Here is a 13,187-nt window from a genome sequence, read left to right as displayed (position 1 = left end):
CCAGGAGAACCTCACTGTACCCCTACAATAAAGTTGTCCAAATTGCTTAAAAGACAGTCCTCTTATAAACACGCTATTCTGATGCTATGTTGAATAGATAATGCTCTTTGGCAATATCTGAATTAGAAGGGATCGACTAGAATCCTTGAGGTCTGCTGTTAAGGCAGGCATGACTAATCTGTGTCAGGTATTCCTGAATATCTTAATGTCATAAGAAGTGCCTTGCTGCATCAGATAATAACAGCAACAGCTTGCCCTGCATAATCTAACAGTGAACCGTAATCTACCTTCTGCCCCCTCTTCACCCACTTCTTAAACAGCTTGCAAAAAAATGCCTTTCAAAGTGAACATTTTGGCAGCATGTGAGCATGCATCCTGCAATGCACAGCGCACACCTTTATCATTTGTCCTACGTAGCTCTCAGGTCCAGTGTAGTCAGTCTTGTTTTTCACTCGCACCAGCACAATGAAATACAGATAATTCCACATGTTGTGCTCAAATTTAATGTGCTCTTCAAAGGACACTGTCTTGTTGTCAAACTTGTCTCTTTCAAGTCCTAAAGAGGCAATGAAGAAAAGAACATTGCAGTGTTTATCTATGTACCGCTGTGCCCCTCCATAACTTCAATTCAAAGCAATTTGTTCTGCACGTGTCATTCTGTAGGGCACCTGCTGTGACATGTGGTAATATGAATATCACAGACCTGGCGTCCCCAGTCTCAAGAGAGCCTGTTGGCTACCATCGAGGACTAGAGCCAATCACAAAATGTTGGGAGGCTGCAAGATGGAGACAGCTGGTTCTGAATGGGTGCTCCTTGCAGACGCAAAGGTGATATTTCCCGGGCCATATTTCTTCTAAAACATCTGCTCCAATATCTGTGGAGAAGAGATGCTTTGCAGACAATGGGGTTGAGTAGGCATTCTCCTGGACTGTGCTAATGTTTGCAGTGGAGCATTACCTTTCATGCAGTTGTGCATAGTTTATTCAGTTTTGCAGATAAATTCTTAAAATCAAAAGCACGGCTTGAAAACAAAAAATGGATGAAGCAGGGTGTGTCCACTTAAAAAAGGATTTAAATGTCATTGTAAGGAGCATAACGTAGGAAATGCAAGATGTAAGGTCTCACACACAGCGTGTGAGAGGAAACCTATCCTGCCCACAAGCCAGCTGAAGCAAAAAGCTGTGATCTGAGAGTTGCAATGGGACCTCTGCCTCTGGGTTTAGTGGGACTTGGGTCATCTTTTGATATATTCTGGACACAAATAGGCCTTTGAAGTACACCCATGTGTTACAAGAAATCTTACCTGCTGTAGACACATCACAAAGTACGCCGTGGCTTACAAGCCATACCTACCCCTTCTTGTGGCATGCAGCCACAATCCATGTCCTGCATCTTTTGTTTCATATCAGAGAAGGAGACTGCCCCCTCTTGTTCTAAGGATGGATTGAAGGATCTTGGGGGATGCTAGCTGACTACATAGAGGAATCTGGTAAAGGTATTTTGTTGGGTACGTACCACATACAAAACATGTTGTCTTCAGGATCTCTTCTTTTTTCTGCTTCTCACTCCTTAGATCTGCAAAAGTGTCTATAATGACACCAAAGATGAGGTTGAGGACTATGATGATGACAATGAAGAAGAAGAGGAGGTCGTATATCACTCGAGCAGGGAACAGAGACTCCTTTAGGACAGAAAAGCACGGGCAGTTGTTAAAAGCAGGCATAGCTTTCTCTTCTCCTGGGTTGCGCTCTGATATCAAACCACTCTGCCCTCAAAAAATTTAGAAGGTAATCCAGTTGCCCTCGCAAATATGGCTAAACAGGAAGTAAAGAATGTGATGTGTTGTCAGAATGCCATGGAGTGCAGGTTGTGTAGATTTGGTAATGTCAAAACTGAAACAGGTAGCTGCAAAGAGTGATTATACAAGATGGGTAAAGTAGGCATGGCAAATCTCACAAAAGGCTAGGAAAAGCGAAGCATGTTCCTCTGGCAGCATATGGAAATGTGATGCATCTGGTCTTCTTGTCAGTATCAGAGATGAGAACTTTGTAAGGGCATGTCTATGTCAAAGCACAGCATTCAGTCTGGCACCCCATTAAGCATGTCAGTGGGATATAATCACACTTTACAGTGCACTGGACTACAACTGTAGGCAGCTTTTACTTATATACAGATTGCTCCAAGTAAACTCACTTCCTTGGATGGCTTCCTGAGGATGTCACCCACACCACCTCCATTTCTGAGGCCGTGATTCAGAACTGTGACAATGCACATGAGCAGTGTGTCACAGGCACGTTCTGTATTATCTCCATCCTCTTCTGGAACAAACAAAAGCACATTCAGCAGAAGAGCAGACCAGTAACATGTGGCTAGCCTTCAGAATGTTGTTTTTTCTGTATTACCGATGTCTACAGAATGTTTGGCTGCTCTGCCTTAACCACTTGTTAAAAGACATGAAAGAAAATATTGGGATAATTTTCAGGACCCAGGTGTAACAGCTGATGGGGTCCAAACTGGCAGAGACTGACCAAGAGAGAGATCTTGGAGTTGCAGTAGATGACTCACTGAAAATGCCGAGACAGTGTGTGACTGCAATAAAAAAGGCCAATGCTATGCTGGGGATTATTAGGAAGGGTATTGAAAACAGATCAGCCAGTATCATAATGCCCCTATATAAATCACTGGTGCAACCTCATTTGGAGTACTGTGTACAGGTCTGGTCACCACACCTCAAAAAGGATATTATAGCATTGGAAAAAGTGCAGAAAAGGGGAACTTGAATAATAAAAGGGTTGGAACACTTTCCCTATGAAGAAAGGTTAAAACGCTTGGGGCTCTTTAGCTTGGAGAAACGACAGCTGAGGGGTGACATGATCGAGGTTTATAAGATTATGCGTGCGATGGAGCAGGTAGGGAAAGAGGTACTTTTCTCCCTTTCTCACAATACAAGAACTCGTGGGCACTCCATGAAATTGCTGAGCAGTCGGGTTAGAACGGATAAAAGGAAGTACTTCTTCACCCAAAGAGTGATGAACACATGGAATTCACTGCCACAGGAGGTGGCGGCAGCTACAAGCATGGACGGCTTCAAGAGGGAATTGGATAAACATATGGAGCAGAGGTCCATCAGTGGCTATTAGCCACAGGGTATATATAGGAACTCTCAGTTTTGGTGTGACACAGAGTGTTGGACTAGATGGGCCTGACCCAACATTGGCTTCTCTTATGTTCTTTTGTTCTTAGTTCTGCTTGTTCCAATGAGCTTTTGGAAATCCTTTCTGTGCTCTACTACCTGCTGTCCTTAGTCCAGAAAAACCTGTCCTTCTTTCCTATCAAGGTGCTGGGGATGTGCTAGCAAAGCACCTTGAACTGTAACTAGGAAATCAGCCTCTCTGAGGCGACAGCACAAAAAGCAATAATTGCTTCTTGTGCTAATGTCCATGTGCACTATCACAGTGTAAGGGAAAAGAAGCATATTGTAGTGGTTGGAGTATCAGACTAGGATCTGGGAAACCCAGGTTCATATCCCCACTCATGCCATGGAAACTTGCTGGGTGACCTTGGGTCAGTCACATGCTCTCAGCCTACCCTACCTCACAGTGTTGTTGTGAGGATAAAACAGAGGAGAAAGAGGTAAGTTGCTTTCAATTCCATTGGGGAGAAAGGATATAAGTGAAATAAATAAAATCTTCACATCCTCAAGCATCTCTACTACAGTAAGCTTTTAAACAATCCCATTTACCTTCTGTCGCTTCAGGCATAACAGTGCCAGAAGTGCAGGTAATTTGGTCGCTGCTGCATGACTCCGTAAAAACATGTACATTTCTTTGCATTTCAAAAGGCGTAGCTGTAAACATAAGAGACCACAGCATTATCCAAACATCCTTTTTATTTAAACCTTTATTTGTTTCCATCCTTCTCCCATTTCAAGACACAATCAACTCATGTTGGGCCCAAGTCCAACCCACTGCCCAGTTAAAGCTGAAGTGGCAGGATTTCATTGGATTTAGCTTAACATGGTTCAGTGAGACCACACTGTTCTAGGATGCAATCCTGTGCACGGTTTGGGTTGGATCCAGACTAAATTTTCCATTAGCAGAACGGAACGTTCCTGCTTCCTTCTGCCCACTCATCTCCACAAAATGCTGCTGATGGGGGAAAGGGGTCCCCTGAGGAACAGCGGGGGATGGGATCTGCAGTACGAAAGGGAATTGGTGGAAACTGACAATTTAGTCTGGATCCAGTCCTTACTTGGGAGTATGTCTGACTGAATTAACTGGGATTTACTTCTGAGTAAACATGGATAAAATGAGCTACAAATCAAAAGTGCTTAAATTTCTGGCTTGGGCTGTGAACTATTTCATGAAGTCAGCAGTACCAATGTTTCAAATAATACAGATACTGCAGACAGTTGTTAAACCTCATTCATTGGTATTTCAGAATCGAGCAGGGAGGGTTTGTCTTGAGAAGTGGATGGGGGCAAAGACCTTTTGATTTGATGTTGGGCAGTGGATCCACTTCCATGATGAAGTCATCTTTTAGAAAGAGAAAGCCTACAATGGAGAAGAGGTAAACGAGGATGAGGGCCAGGAGGGCTGTCAGCAGGATGGAGCGTCCATTGCGCGTCACACTTTTGATGACATTGAATAAGGTCTCCTCCCGATAGATTAAATCAAACAGCTGAAATAGAAACGAAAAAAAACTTGCTCACACAGAATTAAGCCAAAGAGGAGGAGAGAATGAAAATGTCAAGACAGTGTGCAACTGCAATAAAAAAGGCCAACGCTATGATGCGGATTATTAGGAAGGGAATTGAAAACAAATCAGCCAGTATCATAATGCCCCTATATAAATCACTGGTGCAACCTCATTTGGAGTACTGTGTACAGTTCTGGTCACCACACCTTAAAAAGGATATTATAGCATTGTAAAAAGTGCAGAAAAGGGCAACTAGAATGATAAAAGGGTTGGAACACTTGCCCTATGAAGAAAGGTTAAAATGCTTGGAGAAACGACGGCTGAGGGGTGACATGATCGAGGCTTATAAGATTATGCATGGGATAGAGCAGGTAGAAAAAGTACTTTTCTCCCTTTCTCACAATACAAGAACTCGTGGGCACTCCATGAAATTGCTGAGCAGTCAGGTTAGAGCGGATAAAAGGAAGTACTTCTTCACCCAAAGAGTGATGAACACATGGAATTCACTGCCACAGGAGGTGGTGGCAGCTACAAGCATGGACACCTTCAGGAGGAAATTAGATAAGCATATGGAGCAGAGGTCCATCAGTGGCTATTAGCTACAAGGTATAGATAGGAACTCTCAGGCTGGGGCAAGTGATGTTCTGTATTCTTGGTGCTTGGGGGGGGGAGCAACAGTGGGAGGGCTTCTAGTGTCCTGGCCCCACTGCTGGACCTCCTGATGGCACCTGGTGTTTTTGGCCACTGTGCGACAGAGTGTTGGACTAGATGGGCCATTGGCCTGATCCAACATTGGCTTCTCTTATGTTCTTAAGAAAGAATTCCTCTTCTATCCTCAGAATGATGGGCTGCTGTTCATTAAATCATTCTACTGGACATTAGCATTCCACTTGGCTAATAAATCAGGTGAGTCAACATGAACACCTTTCGCACAAAGGAATGAGAATGCCTTTGGAGGCTAGCATCCTGGTTCCCAGTCTTTTCCTTGGCTGCCAAATTTCCCTGAATATGAACTGGTCTTTGTTTTGCTCTGCCATACTTGCCAATCTAACCATCAGAATGCATTTCTCTCTAGCAAGCTTAGAAAACCAAATATTTACAGCCTCATCTATCTTCAGAAAACAATAGACAAAGATAAAATAGCATTGTAAAACAGGTAATCCAAAACAAGAAAGAAAACTCACTACTTTCATTAATAAACCACCACTATATAGACATGATTACCGTACCAAGATGCTGTAGAAGAGTTCATGTACAAAAAGCCCCAAAACGCTGGTCAGGATGTAGGCGACGTGATAGAGAAACTCCATATCCATGATCATGGCCTTATAGCCTCGAATGAATGTCCCGCGGTTACCCACAAAGCTCACCACAAATACAATCTTATTTGTTAGCTGTAAACAATCACAAAGCAAAAAGAGTAGAGAAGGCAATGAATTACTTTGTAAAGTGGGTTTGTAATGTCATTTCTTATGCTATTTTGCCTTTATGATCCATGAAAATCAGTAGGGCCCAGGTTCTGCATTCTGTTAATACTGAGGAAAAATTTTTACCCCTAGATCTGTACAGGCAACAATAAAGACTCAGAAATAGGAATAATCTCAGTTCCTGCAGCCCAGTTGCTGTAAAGGCAGTTAGTTCTTTTGGTGGACTGTTTCAGAAAGCCTCATCTAAGATAAGGAAAGGTTCACTTTTGACCTTCTGTTAGCCGAGTGACTTACATTGAGAGCTCCCAATATGTTCAAAGTGAGGCCAATGCCCAGGTGGTAGATGGAGCGCAGGATCAATGCCACAAGGAGTGGTCTGACACCATAGCGCCGGGTAAACAAAGCCATAACAGAGAAGCAGATTAAGGACCAGGAGAGCAGTGGGATTAATGGAGAATCCAACAATCCTGGAAAATGACATACATATTAATTAAACAGTCACATTTGTTAACATAAGTTGTTTATTGTAGTCACCTTATACAGCAATATATTCAGAGAATGAGAGGAAACCTTAGGAGAACAGTTATTGAATGTGTTTTAAATGAATATCGTGGAGAAAAGCATACTCATCAGAATATTAGCAGTGAGATACAGTGGGAAGCACTAAACAGCCTCCAGTGCACAGCAGTGACTAAGAGAGAAAGAAGACCTATGCTTTTAACAGCAGGCATCTGCTCGAGACAGCCAAAGAAGGGGACGACCCACACAACCCATGCAGTGCCAGTGTATGGCCAATAGATCCAAGTATGGCTGATGGCATCATCACCCTGCATCCATGTATGGTGCTACTGGCCATTCATCAACAGTGCATCCGCCCAGTGGTATGCAAGCCCCACCTCTGCTCTGAGCTGCCTCCAAAACATTTACTGCTTTTGGCCCCACCTAAGCAAGGGAACCTTTACCTTTTTTAACCTGGCACAGCGGTCACTGATGTCACTCTGCTCTAGGGGATCACAGCAAGTTGTATGCAACCAAGCAGCTATTAAACTCCCAGTATCATTTACATGTTTTGCCCTCTCTGGCCAAGTGAAGGATATTCACTTAAATCAACCCTGAAGCTGTGTCATAATAATACATCCATGGAATAGCTCTTCTTGCTATGACCTGGTTTCTAAGGACATTCTGACTGACCGTGCAGAAAGGCTATTTCTGGAGTTTTGGGTGTTGGTTTTTTTACTGGCCACAAAAGAAAAATCAATCGCTAGTAATTTTATTAGAGCTAGAAAAATGCCAACCAGTTGACAGCAAAGCCCTAGTTATCAAAGTTTGCTGAAGCTTCTCAGCACCCCAGATGGTATATTTTGCAGAGGATATTAATGGAAAAAAACTTGTCTACAAAGGGGTCAGTGAATGTCAATGGTGTTTGTGAAAAGAGGACGACTCTGCTCCTGAAAGTGATCATGACTGAGTACATACCCATTGAAGTGACCTCGACATAAGGATAGAAAAAAGCAATGATGATGTTGATGAAGACTGCCAGATTGAAGGAGATACTTCCCCAGAGTGTCATTCGGCGGGAGAACCAATACATCAGCGGATTGCCTATGGGAAGAGAGAGAAGCAAAGCTGAGCAAATCTCATCCTTTTCTTGAGGTGGCACTGGCCTCCACAGAGACCCAAAAGCTTCAATGCAATTAGTCACAGGGATTAATACTCCTGTGTCCTCAGCTCAGCAGCAAACACTATCAATTGCCAGAAACTGGGACAGATATAATCTCACTTATTTTAGGTTCTACAAAATTTTAGCCTGTGTAGCACACAGCTGGTTCTTCAGAGTGATGTCCTCTTCCTTCCTTATTTCTGCATCTGGATTGGAGCTGTTATTTGTAGTAAAGACCTATTATCAGTTTTCTACAATACTTAAGTGTTTAAAGGGTCATATCACCATCCATAGCTATACGAAATCACAACCTCTCATGTGAAAAAAGGAAAGTCTTGTAAGCTCACTGGCCAAACATTTACAAGAAAAAGTGTCTGATCATTGATCAATGGCAAATACTGGGCATTTTTCTAGTTGGGACCTTGCGCTTTCGCTAGCATTCATGACTTTGTATTGTATTACTCTGTTTTAGAGATTTTCCCATGACTTCCACAGAATCTCCTCAGCATCTGACAGGTAAAAGCTGCTGTTACAGACTTTTCTATTTCAGCTCTCTCAAGGAAGGAAGAAACTTGAAGGAAAACAATGGAGGAAAACCTTCAAAAACTTCAGAAACACATTTGGGAACAGATCATCACATGCTGGCATTGTGGAATGTCTGAGGACACTTCACTACCCAGTCGAGAGCAACAGACACCACACAGGACAGTGCACCATCAGATATGCAATTAGATATTCCAGATAATATTTGGTTATGAGCAGCAGTCCTAATAAAGCCCTCGTCCATGTCCTCCACTTACTGCGTAGTTTCCTCTGCCACTCCATCTCATTATGGAGAAAGGATGACTGCTCAAAGAAGTCGCTGACTTTGCTGCCCTGCTCATCTTGCTCTGTAGTGGTAAACAGTCGATATTTTGTCTCTTTGGTCAGGAACTCACAAATGCTGGGCACTGGAAATATGATCTGCTCCATGCTCCGGTCCAGGCGCACAATCTGAAGGAAACCAAGAATAGGTTAATTTTTATCTGCAATTCTTAGATGGTTAGGTTTGGAAAGGATCCTTTTGACCTACCACATCCCAAAAGTACACAACAGATAACAGTGTTTTAAAACATCAATATGTATAAAATATTCTGTTAAAATCATTGCATCCATCATTGAGCTTTAACTGGTTTTTAAATGTATAAATGGTACTGATAATTTATGCCAATAAAGGCTGACTTGACTTGACCAATAAACGTCACAGCATTAAATAAGCATTTAATAAGTGGCCCAGTGGTAGAGCATCTGCTTGGCATGGAAAAGGTCCCAGATTCAATCCCTGGCATTGCCAGTTAAAAGGACCAGGCAGTTGGTGATGTGAATGACCTCTGCCTGAGACCCTGGAGAGTCGCTGCCAGTCTGAGTAGACAATACTGACCTTGATGGATCAATGGTTGATTCAGGATAAGGCAGCTTCAAAATGTTAGTATTGCACCTAGTGCCACCAGGCATGGGAGGAGGGTTTCCTCCCATGGGGAGACTGCAATCCTTTCAACTGGGTTGCACAAGTCAATAGAAGTGGTGAGGCATTTTCCTCTTGCAGTGGAGAATCTGCAACCACTGCAACCAAATAATTCCTGGAATAAGGTCTGTATTTGTGGTTCCCCACAAATGTGGCTTTGGGGCATTGTAGGGAGTGTGATGTGTTTGCCTTTGCTTCACACAAGGTCCTGATGACTGACAGGGCAGCTGGCATTCAAGGCTGCTGGGCACCAGCAAACTGACTGGAGGACACAGTCCAACCTACTGCCTGGGAGCAGTAGACATTGAGCATTGCTCAACTAATTGTTGGGGAACTTGAGACTCCTGACAGTCACTCAGCCATGAGATTGCTGGGCCCATGGTCAAGCCAATGGCACTTGTTAATAGAGGAGGCACCAAAAGAAAATAAATTAACACTCTCCAACACAGAAAAATGCCCTAATGCAGAAATCCAAGTAAAAATTAAACCAGACTGACTAAACCTGAATGGGAAGAGGAGGTCAAAGGAAAGACAATACCGGAATCACAGAGTTGGAAGGGGCCATACAGGCCATCTAGTCCAACCCCCTGCTCAATGCAGGACCAGCCTAGAGCATCCCTGACAAGTGTTTGCCCAGCTGCTGCTTAAAGACTGCCAGTGAGGGGGAGCTCACCACCTCCCTAGGTAGTTGATGACACTGTTGAACAACCCTTACGGTAAAAAAGTTTTTCCTAATATCCAGCCAGTACCTTACTGCCCTTAATTTTTTTTGTAACTTTATTTTTATTAAATTTCAAAAAATAAATAACCATTCAAACTATTCAAACAATAACATATCACACAAAAAATTCAGTGGTACAAAACTGAAACAAAATCATATTGCTTACATTTGAACTTTTACGATTAGTAAAATAAAAAATCCACATATTTTACAAGTAAGGCACCAGTACTGTCATTTGTTTTAGCTGTGTATTCAAAAAATGCAAACCATTTTTTCAAAAAGCAATCTTTTTGTATAGGATTTTCTGCTGCCAATATTAATAGAACTAACTTATCCATTGCTATAATATCCCATAATTTTGAAAACCATTGTTTAATGGTAGGTGTTTTTTCTGTTTTCCAAAGTTGTGCCAAAGTCGTCTTTGCTGCTATTAACATCAGAACCACAAGCTATTTCTTGTTCTGTGTCAAAGGTGAGTTGTCCCAGTGATTAAGCAGTATTCCCTCCGGGGTTTTAGGGATTTGTATGCCCAATATTTCTTCAATTTTTGTAATTATGGCTGTCCAAAATAATTGAACTTTTGGGCAAGACCACCAGCAGTGGAACAGCGTACCTGTTTGGCCACATCCTTTCCAGCATTTTGGATCTTTCTTTGCTTTAGAATGATACAATTTAAGTGGCGTTATGTACCATCTGGAGTAGAGCTTGTAGTTCTGAAGTCTTATATTAAGGGATCTAGTGACATACAAACTGGAAGACCAAATTCTCACCCATTGTTCTGGTGTTAGGGATATTTCACAGGGCGATTTCGCACTAGAGCTCCCTCGTGGCACAGCCCCGTTTGCCCCAACACAAACATGTTAATTTCACACCCGAGGCTGCGGGGCTGCATTTGACCCGCGGATTCGCCCGATTTCCTCCGCAGTTTTGTGATCCTTAAACATGTTTGTGTCGGGGCAAACGGCGGCTGAGCCACGAGGCAACTCTAGTGCGAAATCGCTCACAGTCTCTATGCCAGGCTTGCTGTTGTGCCGATATTTTAGACCAATATCTATATGCCAAAGACTTAAAAAGTTTTGAAATGACTCCTTTTTGGTCTCCAATACCGTTCTCTATTGCCTTTTCAAACTATGTCATTGGGCGATTGAAGAGCCAGTTTGGTGTAGCGGTTAAGTGCGCGGACTCTAATCTGGGAGAATCAGGTTTCATTCCCCACTCATAAGAACATAAGAGATGCCAATGTTGGATCAGGCCAAAGGCCCATCCAGTCCAACAAAGGCCCACTCTGTATCACACAGTGGCCAGAAATACCAGTGCCATCAGGAGGTCCACCAGTGGGGCCAGGACATTAGAAGCCCTCCCACTGTTGACCCCCCCCCAAGCACCAAGAAGACAGAGCATCACTTGCCCCAGAGCCCCTAGCTATACCTTGTGGCTAATAGCCACTGATGGACCTCTGCTCCATATGCTTATCTAATTCCCTTTTGAAGCCGTCCATGCTTGTAGCCGCCACCACTTCCTGTGGCAGTGAATTCCAAGTGTTAATCACTCTTTGGGTGAAGAAGTACTTCCTTTTATCCGTTCTAACCCGACCGCTCAGCAATTTCATGGAGTGCCCACGGGTTCTTGTATTGTGAGAAAGGGAGAAAAGTACCTCTTTCTTTACCTGCTCTTTCCCATGCATAATCTTATAAACCTCGATCATGTCACCCCTCAGTCGTCTTTTCTCCAAGCTAAAGAGCCCTAAGCGCTTTAACCTTTCCTCATAGGGAAAGTGTTCCAACCCTTTTATCATTCGAGTTGCCCTTTTCTGCACTTTTTCCAAAGCTATAATATCCTTTTTAAGGTGTGGTGACCAGAATTGCACACAGTATTCCAAATGAGGTCTCACCATTGATTTATATAGGGGCATTATTATATTGGCTGATCTGTTTTCAATACCCTTCCTAATAATCCCCAGCATAGCATTTGCCTTCTTTATTGCAGTCACACACTGTCTCGACATTTTCAGTGAGTTATCTACTACAACTCCAAGATCTCTCTCTTGATCTGTCTCTGCCAGTTCAGACCCCATCAATGTGTATTTATATTTAGGATTTTTGGCTCCAATGTGCATCACCTTGCACTTGGCCACATTGAACCCCATTTGCCATGTTGACGCCCACTTGCCCATCTTTGACAGATCCCTTTGGAGTGCCTCACAATCCTCACTGGTTTTCACCACCCTGAACAACTTAGTATCATCCGCAAATTTAGCCACTTCACTGCTTACTCCCAACTCCAAATCATTAATGAACAAGTTATCCTCCACTTGCACCTGGCTAGATGACCTTGGGCAAGCCATAGCTCTGATAAGAGCTGTTCTTGAAAAAGAGCAGTTACTGTCAGAGCTCTCTCAGCCCCACCTACCTGTTGTGGGGAGAGGAGTTTGTAAGCCGCTCTGAGACACCTTTGGGTAGTGAAGGGCGGGGTATAAATCCAATCTCTTCTTCTACTTTCTATGATGTTATTACTTTGTAACATATGAGAATTGTTGCTCCTGAAACCATGGGATTTTAAAATTATGTTTAAATTCTAATTGTTCCCTTGGCCATTTTTTCCCTTCTTTACACAAGTTGCTTATTCTAAATTTTCCCACCTGTCTCCAGTTTTTATATGAAGAAACCTCTTCCCCCGGGACAAACCACGGCTGTCCCAAGAACATGCTACAGGTGAGACTCCTGGTGCTAAGATTTCTCTATACTTATCCCAGATATCAATAGAATTTTTTTAGGAAAGGGTTGTCTAGAATAGTTATGGGTCTCCCTTTAGAGGGGGCCCACATTACTTCATGTAGCAGTTTTGGGAAAACGTAAGACTTTTCTATCTGTACTCAGGCTTTAGTTGAATCCGGAGAAGAATATAATAAACCATACTTAATTTGTGAAGCCTCATAATATAATTTTAAATTCGGTAGTCCCTGGCCTCCTCCTTTCAGTGGTCAGGTAAGTAACATAAAATTTATACATGATTTTTTATTATTCCATATGAATTTGGAAAACATCATCAGCCATTTATGAAGTGTTTGAGAATCCAACTTGATGGGAAGATTTTGAACTTCTTCCCACTAACACTACTTATTCTTCTTTGCTTTTCCTCTAGCTTTCTACTGTACACATTGAGTTACATATAAAAAT

General features: G+C 42.7%; 1 protein-coding gene across 2 annotated transcripts in view; it reads right to left on the bottom strand.

The window, feature by feature from the left end:
* ITPR3 (inositol 1,4,5-trisphosphate receptor, type 3) overlaps positions 1 to 13,187 on the bottom strand; it is a 152,874-nt gene that overhangs the window by 3,552 nt on the left and 136,135 nt on the right. The window contains exons 48-56 of one of the 2 annotated variants that reach the window (XM_015419698.1): positions 8,587 to 8,779; positions 7,603 to 7,728; positions 6,421 to 6,593; positions 5,929 to 6,093; positions 4,489 to 4,681; positions 3,744 to 3,848; positions 2,195 to 2,319; positions 1,517 to 1,682; positions 396 to 556 (exon numbers count right to left, since the gene is read on the bottom strand). In XM_015419698.1, the coding sequence (XP_015275184.1) occupies positions 396 to 556; positions 1,517 to 1,682; positions 2,195 to 2,319; positions 3,744 to 3,848; positions 4,489 to 4,681; positions 5,929 to 6,093; positions 6,421 to 6,593; positions 7,603 to 7,728; positions 8,587 to 8,779 (1,407 nt within the window). The remainder of the gene's footprint in view (positions 1 to 395; positions 557 to 1,516; positions 1,683 to 2,194; positions 2,320 to 3,743; positions 3,849 to 4,488; positions 4,682 to 5,928; positions 6,094 to 6,420; positions 6,594 to 7,602; positions 7,729 to 8,586; positions 8,780 to 13,187) is intronic. The other variant, XM_015419706.1, reaches the window with a different exon arrangement.

Source organism: Gekko japonicus, unplaced genomic scaffold (genome assembly GCF_001447785.1).
Source record: "Gekko japonicus isolate JY-2015 unplaced genomic scaffold, Gekko_japonicus_V1.1 scaffold255, whole genome shotgun sequence".
In the NCBI taxonomy this organism is placed as follows: domain Eukaryota; kingdom Metazoa; phylum Chordata; class Lepidosauria; order Squamata; family Gekkonidae; genus Gekko; species Gekko japonicus.
The sequence above is the reverse complement of the archived record's forward strand: the minus strand, read 5'-3'. Positions and strand labels throughout refer to the sequence as shown.